At 26.3% G+C, this 17,595-nt stretch overlaps 1 protein-coding gene across 5 annotated transcripts in view; it reads right to left on the reverse strand.

The window, feature by feature from the left end:
* Positions 1 to 13,836: 13,836 nt before the first annotated feature.
* The window catches only part of LOC123269266 (protein eva-1), a 72,338-nt gene continuing 68,579 nt past the window's right edge, over positions 13,837 to 17,595 (reverse strand). For 2 of the 5 annotated variants that reach the window (XM_044734862.1, XM_044734861.1), the window contains exons 9-10: positions 16,727 to 16,958; positions 13,838 to 14,635 (exon numbers count right to left, since the gene is read on the reverse strand). In XM_044734862.1, coding sequence (XP_044590797.1) covers positions 14,296 to 14,635; positions 16,727 to 16,958 — 572 coding nt within the window. In that variant the 3' untranslated portion in view covers positions 13,838 to 14,295. Of the gene's footprint in view, positions 14,636 to 14,768; positions 14,828 to 16,726; positions 16,959 to 17,595 lie in introns of those variants that run through there. The other 3 variants (XM_044734863.1, XM_044734864.1, XM_044734865.1) reach the window with 3 other exon arrangements.

Consider the following 17,595-nt stretch of genomic DNA (forward strand, 5'->3'; position numbering starts at 1 on the left):
GCCTCTTCAAATTTGATAGATATTTATCAAAAAAAAAAAAAAAAAAAAAAAAAAACTATTAAATAAGCTGCATCACTCCTATTCATGCCAGAAATGTGAGGTCAAAAGTTCAACGTCGCGGAAAAATCATAAATTTAATTGAAACGTTGCCCAGTCTTAGAAATTTCAATCAAATTACTTTTTTTTTTCCTTTATAAAAAATTTTTATTAGCGAGCAGAAAAAAATTTTATTAAATTTTTTTTTTTAATAAAAAGTTTATATAATAGGCCTAAAATAATTTTTTTTATTATTATTTATTTTTATAAAAATTCTATACTCATATTTTGTCTTCGATAAAATATTAAAAAAATTTTTAAAATCAACTTTTAATTAATTGATTTAAAATTATTTTAAAGCCTAATATTATGTAAATTTGATTTTTTATAATAGTTCATTTATAAATCGTAAAATAAAATTAATTGAATAATAAAATATTTTTTTTAAAATACAGCAAAAATGATAAAATAAAATAAAAGTATCTAATAAAAAAAAAATCAAATGAAATATGTCTTCAAAATGGAGGATTACTAACTACCGTAGATTGTTCTTCATATCCTTGTATACGAAAAAGAAAAAATTGAAAAAAAAAATAATAGTATTTAGATATGTGTACAATATATATAAAAATAACAATAATTATAAAAAAAAAAATAAAATCACCGTTTGTGGATTTAAACTCGGCTTACAAAACTATTTTAAAATAGAGCCAGTGGTGTTCATTGTGATTAACTATATAAATACCAAAACATAAATAATGTTACTGTGCAATAAGGAAGCTTTTTTATTTTATAGACGTTACTATATTTATAATTAAATATTGTTAAAAGTGAATTTTTTATTTATATACAAACTCCGGAACTGAAGGTCACTTTTTGACGCAAGAAACTTTTTTTTTTAGAATTACAATTACCGGACCAATTTATATTCTGATTTGACCTGAAAGCTCGCAGTTAACTTTTCTTTTTGCATTTTTTTTATTAATTTCCACATTTTATCCTCAGTCAAAGCTCAAATATAATTTTAGTCATAAAAAATCGCAACACGCTTATAAAAAATTAACTTTATTCCCTTAAGGAAGTTCGAGCGTAACTAATGAGTCAAAATAATGTTAAAATTTTTTTTTTAAATTTAAAATTTAACCTTCCCAATATTCGTCAAAATTCTTTATTTTAATTTAAAATAATTAAAACAATTTAATAATTGATGATTTTGACTTATTTAATAAAGTAGAGTAATAAAATGACTTTGGTACTTATTACTTGCCGGAATAAATAAACAGATTTGGCAATAGCGCGCTTGATTATACCCATAACAGAGACGTGGATGAGTGTGTGAGTTAAACATTTCTCTCTCGGTAATTATATTTCTATCCTTTTGTTTTTTCTCAGCTGTTGACGCGATGTTGTCAAATCTTTATTCGAATAAATGGCTGACGATAAACGAGTTGCAAACAAAAAATTTGACTTTAAATATTTCAAAAATTATATCGGTAATCTATTATTATTAAATTGTTTTTATATTTTGCAATAATCCGTTTCTTGTGTATAGTTTTTTATCCGTTAGTTGGGAGGTTAATATTGAAAAAAATAATTTAAGTCTCGACAAAACGTTTGTCCGCCATAAGAGCCCGTGTATAAGGAGATAAAATATGTGATTTTTAAAATTTAATATCTAAGTAACTAAACGGTGAATCTTTTTAAAATTTTCGGATTAAATAAATTACGTATTTATTTATACGTATACTTAATTTCAAAGCTCAAAGTTTGAAATTATTTTGCACGCCTCATAGCGCGAAGCGCGTGAGGTTGTGCTTTATACTCAGCTCGTCAAGGTCAAGCAATTTTGTGATCTTTAAATGCCTCTATCACAACCATATTACACTTATACAATGATATAAGTAGATGTACACAGAAAAAACACTTAAATTAAACCATCTTTTACTTTCTAAAATCATTTCATATAGCTATTTTGAAAAAAAAAAAACGTTTTGAAAAAAATTTTACGTGGACGTATGGATGTCACCCCATTTTGGATGTACTAACGATTACTCCCGAACAAATAGATATTTCAAGACCGGACCTATTTTATTAGTTTAAGAATTCAATTAACCTGGTCCGTATTTAATATCAGTGGCCTAGTTTACGTATTTTTTTTTTTAATTGAATTTTTATTAAAATTCACTGCGATACAACTGTACAAAGCCAAACGAACTTTTCTTATTTGTCACGTGAAAATTATGGCGCCACTTGATCAAGCTAGATTTTTTTAGACTGCGTGCGCATATGACAAGAAAAAAGAGCGCCGATATTTAAAAAAATACTCTGTAAGAAATTACTTAATTATAATTTTTTTTTTTTAATCAATTACACAATTAATTTTTTTCTTAAAAAATGAATGAGCGTTATGAGGCGTGCACTTTTGGATTTTCCAAACTTTTTTACATTAGATTCGCTCGAATTTCCTTAAAAAAAATTCAAGCTAGCTTTCAAATTTTCTGTTGTCAAAAAAAGGCCTTCAGTTTTTTTTTCCTAATTGTTATTAAAAATTTTTTTTTTTATTTTTCAACGACGAATTTACTGAACTAAATTACTGACAGGGTCTCATAGTTATAAAGACAAAACTAAAAATAGGATTACGCGCTTCCTCAACTCAACTGTTTAAATATAAGAAAAAAAATATTAGATAAAAAAACATATATTGCCGAATCAAAATGATAAATTGTTAACAGAAAGTTGATTCTGTACAATCAAATAAAACCCGTTATCAGTTTTATAAAATTTATTTAGAATTATTATTTATAAATTAATAATAATAATATAGAATTCTCGTACTTGTATATTTATATATAACATATACTAAAAAGAAATTATGATAAATGAAATATATTGTTTGTATAGTTGACAACGAGTTGGTTAAATCTAAGGTAGAATAAAAAATCTAATTTTTTTAAGCTGTCTCTGTTTATTAATTTGTTAAAAAATAAAAATAATAATTTATTGTTTTTTAGCATTAAGAACACGGAAGAGGTATTTGTCATATAAGAACAATGCTGAAAGAGTACGACATTGAGCATTCACTGAATAGGAATGAATTAAGGGTAACACGACGCTTTACTGTAATTTATTAGAGTACTGCAAGCTGAGTGAAGTACTGCAGGAAATGTGTGACACTGAGTCAGTAATATTTAATGGAATTCCACCTTTTCTTCTCCCCCTCTTTCTCCCTTCCGCTCACTTTCTTCCTACTTAACCTCTTCTTTTGCACCTTCCCCTCGAGGATAAGGTTTTGTCCCTCCCACAGCAATGCGAATATAATTTTTTATAAAATTACACTTTATACTTGGCATACTCTCAGCTCCGAAAGCTAAATGTCAATTTGCATATTCTTGTGGTCATTTATTATCATATCATTATTTTTATTATTATTATATGAGCGTAAACTCGGGCGTATTATCATTTTCATTGTTAAATATTTTATTTAATATTGTAATATTGAAATATTATTGACTCCGTGACCCAAATTTAATATTATTGATTTTTTAAAAGGCATTTATGGGACCAAGTTTCAGCTAATGGAAAGGTATAATTTTGATTAATAGTTCCTTCGTGACCGTTTAGGAAAATTATACGTCACGAGTGGCCAGCGCCGAGGGAGCTTCATTTCATGTTATCTTAGATTATTTTATGTTATATGACTTTTTTTAAAAGTTTTTTATATACTCGAGAGATCAATAAGTTTATACACGCACTCTGTAAATTATTACGCACTTATTTTTATTTATATTTATTTTTGGCTTTTTGGGGGAGTTTTAAATTTTTGACGATCTAATTTCCGGTTTTTTGGAGAAACTTTATTTGATACTCAATTTGTTTAAATTAAAATAACAAAATACTTTTTTGATTGTACAAATTAAATGATTATTTAAAAGAAAAAATAATTTCCTACATTTTTCAATTTATTAAATTAAAAAAACCAGCTTAACAATTTTTTCCTCAATTCATTGTTTTTATAAAGATACTTTTCCAAAAATCCAAAAACTTTCTGACAATTAAAAAAAGGCCTTTCGGCAGCCGAAATGGAAGTAAATTTCTTACTTTAATAAAAATAATAAGTTTAAAGGCGTTTAATCAATTTAAAGTTTTAAAATTTTAGTAATTTCGAGACAAAAAAAACAATGTAACAGCAAATTTCATAAAAAGATAGCAGATTTTAAAGTAATTTTTACTTGCTGACATATACAACAAAATATGAAAATTAAAGCTTATTTAAAGAGCTTTCAGGTACATTTTACAGAAATTCAATACGAAATTTCTATAAAATCTACTAAAAAGAAAATTAGGTGAACATATGAAGAAATAAATGCAAAATCCATAAATATTCCTCTGACATGTATAATTAATTAATTGTTTCCTTAGATAGCAACTTTTTGAACTTAAAATTTCTTCCCTACATAAAAAAAAAATTTTACTTTCAAATCAAGAAAATAATTTTGGAGAATTTCATCTTCTTTATTCAGGTAAAAAAATTCTTGAATAGAAATTTTTCCAGATTTGAGTAAACTTTCCTCGATTCAAGAATTTTTCTTCTTGATCCAAGACAATGAAACTCTTCAAAATTACTTTGTTGGTTCAACAAATTTTCTCTTGATTCAAGTTAATTTTTTTTTTCTGTGTAGACCACCAAAAAACTCACCTTTCTCTCGGAAATAAAACATGTACACTGATAAAAAAATTAATTTGACTCAAGAGCCAAAATCTTGAACGAAGAATACCATTTTGAAGAAAATGATTTTCTTGAGTCAAGAAAATAAATTCTTTACACAAGAATTTATTCTTTTGACTCAAGAAAATTATTTTCTTCAAATTGGTTTTCTTGGTTCAAGATTTTGGCTCTTAAGTTAATTTTTTTATCAGTGTAGCCTCGACTCATTTGCCCTAAAATCAAAAACATAAGCAATAACAATCACAGTGACCCTTCTCTTTAGATATCTCGCCTAAAATCTCCAATTATCAGGTCCATTAGTCATAAAATAAATTTCAAACTCCATAAGCGAAATAAGTCACCAACAATACTTGGAGGCGTCGAAGTGGCCGAGAAACTAAATTGTCACTGTTAGCATCAACTTTGACCTCGATTATTTAGCATTAGTATTAAAGCTTGTAAAATCGACCGTTATCGGTGTTGCTGTGTGGTTATTCGCTTGTATACGTGTCATCCACCTACACAAAAGTTGACTGTGTGCCAGTGAAAACACTATTGTAATGGAGTCTCTACAACAGCAGGGAATTGCGGGTCGCGGCTCGACGAGTCGGGGGGTCTAACATTATGGGGAATGAGAAGATATCACGTCAGCGAACTACTTTGAATTCGGATGGTTGTCACGCTCATGAAGGCATGCTAGACTGGAATAGTGCTCGCGGTTATTGTTTATGTTAATTTACCTCCCCCGCCCTTCTTAATTTTTTTATACCCCCTTAGTTTACATCTTATTAAGCGAAATAAACTTTTTATTTTATTTCCGATAATTTGACATTTAAATTTGAATTCAAAAAGAGAAAAGGTGTCGCGGAATAAATTTTTCTTTACAATAAATCCGCGGAATAAATTCAAGACATCGATTTTTTTCTTCCTCTTCTCTAGTCGTTTTATTTTTTTGTTTTCAAATATATTATCGTTAGTTCGATGCTCTAGTTTTTCAAGTACACATAAAAACATTCTATCACGCATACATACTCACTGTTTGACAGAGACAGGTTGCCGGTGAACTGTAGATCGGTGAGCTATCGATCCGCGGGCGTGTGTCGCTGCCCAGCTGTACTCTGTGCTTGCAACTTTTTAAACTCTCTACTGCCACTGTTGGGTGTGTTTTGCGATGCATGCTCGCGGTTTATTGCTGTTTACCTTTATGTATTGTAAATTGATGAATCCGCGAGTCGGCGGTGGATGCTAAGTCCGCACAAGTGGACTTGAGTATTAAGCTCGGCTCAATTATGTTAATATGTATATTAACAGATTGTTCTTTCGATTTTTCTAAAGCTTTATTGTTTTTTTTTTTTTTAAGCTTTTTCATTAATTTTAAACACTATTTTTTTGCATACATAATGCAATTTTTTTATTTTGATCTTCCTGGTTTGGAGAAATAATAGAGGAATTAATTTTGCTCCGGGCGCTTTAATATTTAATTTGGAGTTGTAGGGTGCTCAGGGAGCTTTTTGTTTTATTTCCTCGTGGGATTTTAGATTAATTAATTTTATTTTTATTCAATTCATTGGAATTTTTTAGTGCTTGCAGAGGGAGAGCTTTTTTGAATAACTTTTTTTTTAGAATGTTAAAACGCTAATGTAAGTCGAGGATATTTGTCGGAATTATTGGAATTTTGTGCTAGTTACATTAAAACTTATTTGGCTCTCAGACGGGGAGATTTAATAATGATGTAATTATTGTTAATTATAAGTTTTACTTTTATAATTTGCATTATGTTAAGTAGAGGAATTTCTTTTTTAATTACTTTTAATATTATGATATTTTTAAATTAGTAAAAATTTTTTTATTATTTCTCATAAAATTCCTTTCAAATTAATTTTATCAAAACAAGTTTGGAAAATTATTTATTTTTTTAGCTAAAATTATGAATAGTCATTGTAAAGGTCAATTTATTATGATAAGTATTTAAGGTGCATTCAAAAATGCTCCATCTCTAGATAAATAATTAAGAAATGACCTTGTATTTTGTGAACTATTGACATTTTTAAAGATATAAATTAATCCCGATGTTACACTCATCAAGACCTTTTATTTGAGTACCCACATCAATTTTTCATATATTTATATATATATTATATATATGTATATATGAAAAATATATCAAAATGCATGTGGGTACTCAAATGAAAGCTCTTGATGATTGTAAAATCAAGATGAGCTTATATCTTTAAAAATATCAATAATTAAAAACTGACATTGCTATCTTGTCAACTAATGATATTTTTAAAGATATAAGCTCATCCCGATGTTACACTCATCGAGACCTTTCATTTGAGTACCCACATGCATTTTTGATATATTTTTCATATATACATATATATATAATATATATAAATATATGAAAAATTGATGTGGGTACTCAAATGAAAGGTCTCGATGTGTGTAACATCGGGATGAGCTCATATCTTTAAAAATGTCAATAATTATAAGAACTGACATTGCTATCTTGTCAACTAATGACATTTTTAAAGATATAAGCTCACTCCGACATTATACTCATCGAGACCTTTCATTTGAGTACCTACATCGATTTTTCATATATTTATATATATTATGTATATGTATATATGAAAAATATATGAAAATGTATGTGGGTACTCAAATGAAAGGTCTTGATGAGTGTAACATCGGGATGAGCTTATATCTTTAAAAATGTCAATAATTAAGAACTGACATTGCTATCTTGTCAACTAATGACATTTTTAAAGATATAAGCTCATCCCGATGTTACAGTCAACGAGACTTTTCATTTGAGTACCCACATCAATATTTCATATATTTATATATATTATATGCATGTATATATGAAAAATATATCAAAAATGCATGTGGGTACTCAAGTGAAAGGTCTTGATGAGTGTATTATCAGGATAAGCTTATATCTTAAAAAACGTCAATATTTAAGAAAGTACAGTGCAATTTAACAAAAGTCATTATTTAATAAAGCATAATGTTAATTTTTTTTAGTATATAAGTCACGGAAGTCACAAAGTGACTGTAGGGTTGCTAGTTTTTTTTTAATTACCAAAAATTTTTAAAAAATAATTTATAAATTCAATTTAATTTTAAAATAGCAAAACTCTAAAATTTCTGTCCTAACTGTCTAAAATAAATACAGCTAAAATAATCCAACAATTACATAATTGTACACTACGTGACCTTACCGAGTTACGAGTTATTTCCGAGTACTTAAAAAAAAAAAAAAATAATTAATTAAAAATCTACGATTATTTTAATTCTCCTACTTAAACTATTTGACAACAATTACACCTTAGAAAAAATGAAGTTCTCTTAATGTAAGCTCGTTTAATAATTTAATAAAATTACGTAAGTAAGAATTAAATAAGCGATAAGAATAAAAATGGTTATAAAATTGTAAAAACAATAATTGATACATTAAAGGTTGCGGGTAATCCATAAAACCGCATGCTAAATTATTTAATTCAGTTGTATTTTTTGGAGTGTTTAGAAAAAATGAGAGAAACAATATTTCTCGTGCACGCGAAGAGTACGTGCAGGTACAAACACAACTAGCACCAATGTATCTTCTGACTAATTGCATCGCTCATTAACCGGTGTGTCGTGACGCGCAAAGGGAAAATAAAAATAAAAAAAAAAACAAACAGGAATAAAAAAAACTCGAGCGAGGCTTTTATGAGAATTATTTTCTTTCATGCAAATTCCAGTGAAAGAATCAGGCTAATTATTGATCTCATTGTCACATATTTACATACATTATTTATATTTATGCATCTACTAATATATTTCCTTGTAGCATTGTTGCTGCAATAATTATTGCTTTTCTTTTTAGATTTTTCTATTTACTCTCAAGTTGGTCTTTTGTTTTACATTTTTGACCGTACTTAAAATTTTCATTGTTGCATTTCCTTTTATAAAATTTTTCTCAATTGAGACTAGACTATTGCATTTTTTCCTTTATGCTTTTTTCTTCTATTATTTTTATCAAGATCTTATCTTGAGTTTGCGAAATATAGGTGACCTGATTACTTGACTGCTGAGTTGGGTTTAAAAATGAAAACAATAGACCAGATAACGGTTTATCGGATCTTTCTGGGAAAAATAGAAAAATTGAGCTCACCGTTCGCTGGCGATTGTTGGATTATTAAATTGTAGTAAGTTTTATAAAAAGATAAAATGATACCGTCATTTTCATTCTTTCTATCTGTACTTTTTTGTGCTTATTGACTTTTTTTTTTATTTGATTATTATCATTATATTGAGGTACGGACATTCTATCCTTCGTGATTTAACTTACTTGTAAGTACAGAGATTAAAGAGTTTAATTTAGTTTGCAATTTAATTTGTTTTTTTATTTAAAGTATCAAAATTATTTTTAATTCATTTTTATTTCTTCTTTATTTTAGGAAAAAAATTGTTTTATTTATTTTTTTATTAATTAAAAAAAAATTATGACTAAATTTTAAAATTATTAATTGAAATTTTTGAAATTGCATTTTATCATAATAGTTCATTCTTAATTTTATTATTTTAAAATAATTAATCTATATTATTAAGAGAATAAGAAAAATTTTGTGTCCAGGATATTCATACGATAAAATCGGTTTTTTTAGTGAAATTTAGTGTCATTGCAAAGTTCTTGACTTGAATTTGTGCCTTTTCAAGGTTTTATATCATTTTCATCAATAGTTAATTTATTATGATAAGTATTTAGGCTGCATTCGAAAATGCTCTATCTCTAGATACATAATTAAGAAATGACCTTGTATCTTATGAACTATTGACATTTTTAAAGATATAAGCTCATCCCGATGTTACACTCATCGAGACCTTTCATTTGAGTATCCACATCAATTTTTCATATATTTATATATATTATATATATGTATATATGAAAAATATATCAAAACGCATGTGGGTACTCAAATGAAAGCTCTTAAAGAGTGTAACATCGAGATGAGCTTATAGCTTTAAAAATGTCAATAATTAAGAACTAATATTGCAATCTTGTCAATTATTGACATTTTTAAAGATATAAACTCACCCCGACATTACACTCATCGAGACCTTTCATTTGAGTACCCACATGAATTTTTCATATATATATATATATATATATATATATGTATATGAAAAATATATCAAAATGCAAGTGGGAACTCAAATTAAAGCTCTTGATGAGTGTAACGTCGGGATGAGCTTATATCTTTAAAAATATCAATAATTAGGAACTGACACTTCTATCTTGTCAACTAATGATATTTTTAAAGACATAAGCTCATCCCGATGTTACACTCATCGTGACTTTTCATTTGAGTACCCACATGAATTTTTCATATATTTATATATATTATATATATGTGTATATTAAAAATATATAAAAATGCATGTGGGTACTCAAATGAAAGCTCTTGATGAGTATAACATCGAGATGAACTTATATCTTTAAAAATGTCAATAATTAAGAACTGACATTGCTATCTTGTCAACTGATGATATTCTTAAAGATATAAGCTCACCCCGACATTACACTCATCGAGACCTTTCTTTTGAGTACCCACATCAATTTTTCACATATATATATATGTATATATGAAAAATATATCAAAATGCATGTGGCTACTCAAATGAAAGCTTTTGATGAGTGTAAGATCAGGATGATCTTATATCTTTAAAAACGTCAATAATTAAAAAAGTACAGTGCAATTTAACCAAATTTATTATTTAACAAAGCAGAATTTTAATTTTTCATACTTCACAGGTCACGGCAGTCACAGAGTGACTGCAATGTTACTAGTTGTAATCAATTGAAAAACTTTTACAAAAAATAAATTTATAAAACAAAAATAAAAATTGAATAAAACAAGTTTTGATGTTATATATCAATAGTCTTATATTTTTTTAGATATAACAGCTGATCCATCAATCATCGAGTGTAATATGACAATAGTGTAATTGATGAGTGATGATCCAGTGATATAATTATATTATGATAGAATGAGTACGAATTAACTGTTTATATATTATTGCTTCACGTGATCGACATAATTGTGATTGAGCACCACCTTTGTTTAATTTAATAACATATTTCATACATTTTATTTACTTAACTTTACATAGTTTTTATTATTTCATTTTTATTTATATTTTACTTTACTTTTATTTGAGATCACTTATTATTTATAGCTAGTAATTTTCACTCATGGCGCTCACGAAGATGTAACGTCACGTAAATATTTACTTATTTCACTTCATTATTTTTTTTTTTTATAAAAAATCAGTTAAATAATATTTATTATTTATTTTTATAGCGATAACTTTTATTAATTATTAAATAATTATATATTAAAAAAGATTATTTAGTAAATAAATTTTTTCTTATATCTATCATTTATAAATATGACAGTGTGACAAATTATTATAATTTATTACATTTTATCATTTATAAAAATAAAAGTATACATAAATCGCTTAAATTATAAATGCAAAAATCTTTTTATTACATTAAAATTAATAATAATAATAATTAATTAAAATATTTCATTTATTACTTAAAATATAACAAAAATATAACTAAATATTTATTTATAATTTTTAGTATTAAAAAAAAATTAATTTTTGCTTATAAATACAAAGCGGGGTAAAATGGGTCACTAAATTTTTTTTTTATTAAAACTTTTAATTAAAAAAAAAATTTTTTTGGAAATAAAAAGTGAAGCTTTGATTTTTTCTATGTATAATATTCAAAAGATTAAAAAAAAAAATTGTATTGAATTCAACAACGAAAAACGGTCGACTAGTTTCAAATAGTCGGTACAATTGATCATTTTTTTTTTTTTTTTATTTAAAACTCAGTAACTAACTCAAATATTCGAGATTTTTCGTCAACTAAAATTGAATTGATAAAAAAAATGCAACCTCAATTTCTGAGTTAGTTATCTACAAATTCACTGAATTTTTTCAGAGAAAAAAAAAACTTTTTTTTTATTATTGATTAAGGGGGAACACAACTGTGACGATCGAAAAAAAGAGGTGATTTTCGGGAATTTTTTTGACAGGGAAAATAAAGGTATTTGGGGATCGGATTTTTTTTATTTTATTAAGGGTACATTAAAGATTATTAGCCTAAATTTTTAAATAATTTATTTTAAAGATTTTTTTAGCCGGGTTAAAACAAATAAAAAACAGTAAGAATAGTGAGAAAATTTTCAATCAGTCGCCATTTTTTTTGAAAATTAAAATTTTCAAAATTCTGTACGTCCGACGATAACTATGTCCTTACGGATTAAAAAGCAATTTGGGTTTTTATTTTCAGATGATCCGTTTTTGAGTTATCGAACCGACCATGGAGGGGGAGATTTTTTCTAGTGCTCTACGAGATTGTTAATAACTTTGTAATAATTAAATACTTTTTTATAAAAATTTAGGGTAATAATTTTTAATGTACCCTTAATAAAATAAAAAAAATCCGATCCTCAAATTCCTTTATTTTCCCTGTCAAAAAAATTCCCGAAAATCACCTCTTTTTTTCAATTGTCACAGTGGTGTTCCCCCTTAATTTCTAATTTCTAAAATAATATAATTCTTGTCACACCGTCAAAGTATCAGGCACTCCGCAGATAATACTTCTTTAATACAGTAGTAGTAGAATGAAAGTGATTAAATATATAAAAGCAAAATGTACAATCCAAGGTTCGGCCGCTAATGGCCGCAAGTAATTCGGTAAGCTGCTTTGCAACTGAATAAATATGAGCACATTATGTTTTCTTTCACATAAAAATGATAATAGTGAATTTAAAAATGTTAATGTACATCCTGATTTTGGTCACAGTGCATTTTGCGTCAGTCATGTATGAAATATTTTTTTTTTTATAATTATAATCTGAAAATCTTTTTATCAACAAAAATAAGCAGCTTATTATTTTCAAATATTACTCCATTAAATTAATGTTAATTATAAATAAAATAATTTAGATCTAAACGAAGTTCCTGTTATAAATTAATTATTAAATATTCTTATTCCTTGTTCTAATTTTTTTAGCTATTAAAGGATAAGTACATATAAAATTAAGTATTAAAAATTTACGAAACCTCTTCAATTTAAATTCAAAATCTCGGATTGTAAACTTTTATTTTAACTTAATTAATATTACTTAGTAATTAAAATTAAAAAGAAATAAAAATTGAATAATCTACGGCAGTATTCGACAAGTGTCATACATTCTCATTACAACTTGAACTTAAATAATTATACATTACATATTTTATTTACAAACTCACTTTACATTTACATGATCAAGAAGCCTTTCTGTACAGTCGTTCTTAGGCATAAAAAAATCTTTGGCAGTAAATGTACAGTCATATAGATCGATACCTTTTTATTTATTATTTTTCCAACTACCCTGATTAATCCTTCATCTGACTCATTCATAATATAATACAATTTAATTAAACATTTTTTTACTGAGAACGACAATATTTTTTTTTAAATAATAATGTAAATTTAAAAAAAAAAACAATTTTTTTATTTAAAAAAAAAAATTTTTTAATTAAAAAAAAAATTAATTTTAAATAAATTTTTTATAATTAAAATTTTAATGATTAAAAATATGATAAATTATATTGATAAAAAAATTTATTTAATTGCTTATTAAATTTATTAATAATTAATAATTTTTATCATTTATATTTTTTTTCAATAATATAATATTTTTTTTAAATAATAGTGATGTGAATATTTTTTTTTTATTTAAAAAAAAAACAATTTTTTTATTAAAAAAAAAAATTTTTTTTATTTAAAAAAAAAATAATTTTTTTATTTAAAAAAAAAATAATTTTTTTAATTAAAAAAAAAATTAATTTTAAATAAATTTTTTATATTTAAAATTTTATTGATTAAAAATATGATAAATTATATTAAAAAAAAATTTATTTAATTGCTTATTGATCAAAACTGCAAACATAATAATTTATTAATAATTTTTATCATTTACCTTAAAATCGATTTATTAAAAATATAAAAAAAAGTTGGACGTGAATCAAATGATTGCATGCTTATTTTAAAATTATTAAAGGGCAAAGTTACTTGAATTAATATAAGTATTATTTATAAATAAATATTGTCGGTCTTACAATAATTTTTTTTTAATTAATTATAAGTAGCAATAGACAATACATTGAAATATATAACATCGCAAGTTACAATATTTTTTATACAGATCATTAATAATTAATGATAATAATTTATAATTGGACATAAATCAGACACGCATACTTGCAAATATTTACACTGTCTCATAACCAGGTGCTCTTGTGTTTGTAAGATAAAAATAAAAGTCCATTTATTAGTCAATAATGTATCAGTTATTATTACTATATTAATTATTAATAATAATAATAATAATTTTAAATATTAAACTTTAAAAACAATACTTTCTCGTACTGAATTGGTGTACGTGGCTAAGCGAGAGGGGACGCCCCTGGTGCTGGAGAGGGACATCCCCGTCTTCTTGTCAGCCGTAATAGTAGCTTTTGTTCGTCGGTATATTTCGGAGGTTTTCGGTCGATAAAATAGTGTGGAGGCTGTCCGCGCCGATCATGTGATTCCCGAGATCGACGCGCACCCCCGGGTGGTGGATCGGCATTTGGTGGTGCATCGGTACCCCGACTCCACAATTCATTCCTCCTCCTACCCCCACTCCTACGCCGCCCATTCCGCCCACTGGACCACCACCCACTCCCAGTCCTCCCACGCCAACTCCACTGGTGACCATCATCGGTAATGGCATTCGGGAATCAGTGTAATAACGCTCTGTACCGTGTAATCGTTCTGCTAGTTGTGTTTCTGGTATTCTGGAAAAGATTTTATTGTTACTATTTATTGCAATTGCTTATTTTGTAAACAACTTATTATTACTTGTTGTTTTTTAGATTTAAAATAAAGAGAAGAAATAAAAGAATTTTTAAAGAGATTACGAACTATTACATTTTAAATTACGCGCTTATTTATGCGACATCTATGTACGTCATTTCCCGTATTGCCAGCTTTAAAATAGAAAAAATATCTTGTTTAAACGCTAGATTTATGACTAATCATTTTTTAAATGTAGAATTACTGCATAAAATTAAAAAAACTTGGTATATTAAATAATGACTTGTGTTAAATTGCACTGTACTTTCTTAACTATTGACCTTTTTAAAGATATAAGCTCATCCCGATGTTACACTCATCAAGAGCTTTCATTTGAGTACCCACATGCATTTTGATATATTTTTCATATATACATATATATAATATACATAAATATATGAAAAATTGATGTGGGTACTCAAATGAAAGGTCTCGATGACTGTAATGTTGGAGTGAGCTTCTATCTTTAAAAATGTCAATAATCCACAAGATATATGTTAAATTGCACAGTACTTTCTTAACTATTGGCGTTTCTAAAGATATAAGCTCATCCCGATGTTATACTCATCAAGAGCTTTCATTTAAGTACCCACATGAATTTTCATATATTTTTCATACATACATATATATTATATATATAAATATATGAAAAATTGATGTGGGTACTCAAATGAAAGGTCTCGATGACTGTAATGTTGGAGTGAGCTTCTATCTTTAAAAATGTCAATAATCCACAAGATATATGTTAAATTGCACAGTACTTTCTTAACTATTAGCGTTTCTAAAGATATAAGCTCATCCCGATGTTATACTCATCAAGAGCTTTCATTTAAGTACCCACATGCATTTTCATATATTTTTCATACATACATATATATTATATATATAAATATATGAAAAATTAATGTGGGTACTCAAATGAAAGGTCTCGATGAGTGTAACATCAGGGTGAGCTTATATCTATAAAAATATCATTATTTGACAAGATAACAATGTCAGTTTTTAATTATTGATATTTTTAAAGATATAAGCTCATCCCGATATTATACTCATCAAGAGCTTTCATTTGAGTACCCACATGCGTTTTGATATATTTTTCATATACACATATATATAATATATATAAATTTATGAAAAATTTATGTGGGTACTTAAATGAAAGGTCTTGATGATTGTAACATCAGGATGAGCTTATATCTTTAAAAATGTCAATAGTTCACAAGATAAAAGGTAATTGAAAGTAGAAAATCAGAGTGTGTAATATTTTCAATTAATGAAAACTTGTCAGGGAATATGTCTATCACTTCATCTAACGCGATTTTGCATGAGTAAGTTTACTGCGTTAATCAAGCGAGACTTGTAATTGAAATTTGGCCCTTGACATTTGACACGTTTAATATCTACAGCACTAGCTCAATCAATTGTACTGATGAAAATATAATATTATCATCAAAATAATGGATCCTGTAACTATGAGCATGAAATTTTGAATGGTGTGTTAGTCAATTTGAATAACTAGATTAAGATGAAAATTCAATTCAAAAAAACAAGTTTATTTTGAAACTAATTATTTATTAAAAAAGAAAAATAAAAAGAAAACTTCCATTAACGGAACATTTTTTAATCTAACACAATTTCCGCGAGAAAATATCTCCGAAGATTAATGTTTAAGAAAAGTAGATCTACTTAAGTCTAATGGGATTACATTAAATCAAAATGAATAATTATAATTTATAATTTGCAAAAAAAAATCAGAGATTTTATAATTTGAATTCTTGAATAAAATTCTTGGAATTGAAAATTCATTAATCAAAATGAAAATTGAAAGAATTTGTAATTAAAAATATAAAGATTTGAATTCGGATTTTCTCAATTACTAGGAAGAATCCTCGACGGGAATGCCGAGGATCAGCAGAGATTATTGTATTGTATTGTCTTGTCTCGGTAGAATAGAATTTAAGCGAACTGAATAAGATAGAGTAGAATAGAGTATAAGATAATATTTATAGGTTTAGAGAACGACAAGAATTTACCTGGTCTCGGGCATCGGAACTGGGACGGGGGTGGAGAGATCGATATCCGCGTCGATCTCGGAAATTTCATCATTGAACCCATTCGGCAAAGTTTCGTTATTCTCCTGAAATTTAGTGTCCCGCTTAGCTCGATGCCGGCTAATTAGCAGTCGTCCGATAACAAGGCCTAGGAACAGCATCACTCCACCCGCTACCGACACTATTATGTAGAGGTAAAACTTTTCTTGATTTCCTGACAAAATACACAAGTTTTACATTTCAGTATACTTTAAAAGCTCGCCACTTTTTTTTTTATTCATTTTTATTTCAATATGTACTTTATTGCACTTTTTAATGACCAAAGTTATACACTTTTTCCGATAATTATTAATTGTCATAATCTCAATTATTACTTTTATGAACAAAGGATAAACTTTGGGAATAAAATTTCGTTTGTTATTCACTGAATTTATCTTCAATAACTCGGAAAATTTTTAATTAATTGAAAATCTTTTCATATTCCTTCTATTCATAGTCTAAGATTCATTTTAATTACTAAAGAAAAATTTTACAAGTTATTAATTAGAATTTTTTTAAATTATTTCTTTCTTTCTGGTCAATTTATATTAATTAAATTAATTTTTTTTTTAATATTTACAAATTTATTAATAAGTTTTTTTAGAAAAATTTTATAATTTTTTAAGTATTTAAAAATTAATAAAATAATAATAATAATAATAATAATAATAATATTTTTATGGGTTATAATATTGTGGTCCGCAATATTAAAAATTTTTCCCAAAATAATTATCATTATTAATTTAATAGATTAATTAAAAGCCAGTTAAATCAATCAAGCATTTTGTCGACTAATTACTGGCCGAGTTATT

The sequence above is a fragment of the Cotesia glomerata genome, linkage group LG7 (assembly GCF_020080835.1).
Source record: "Cotesia glomerata isolate CgM1 linkage group LG7, MPM_Cglom_v2.3, whole genome shotgun sequence".
NCBI classification, from domain to species: Eukaryota; Metazoa; Arthropoda; class Insecta; order Hymenoptera; family Braconidae; genus Cotesia; species Cotesia glomerata.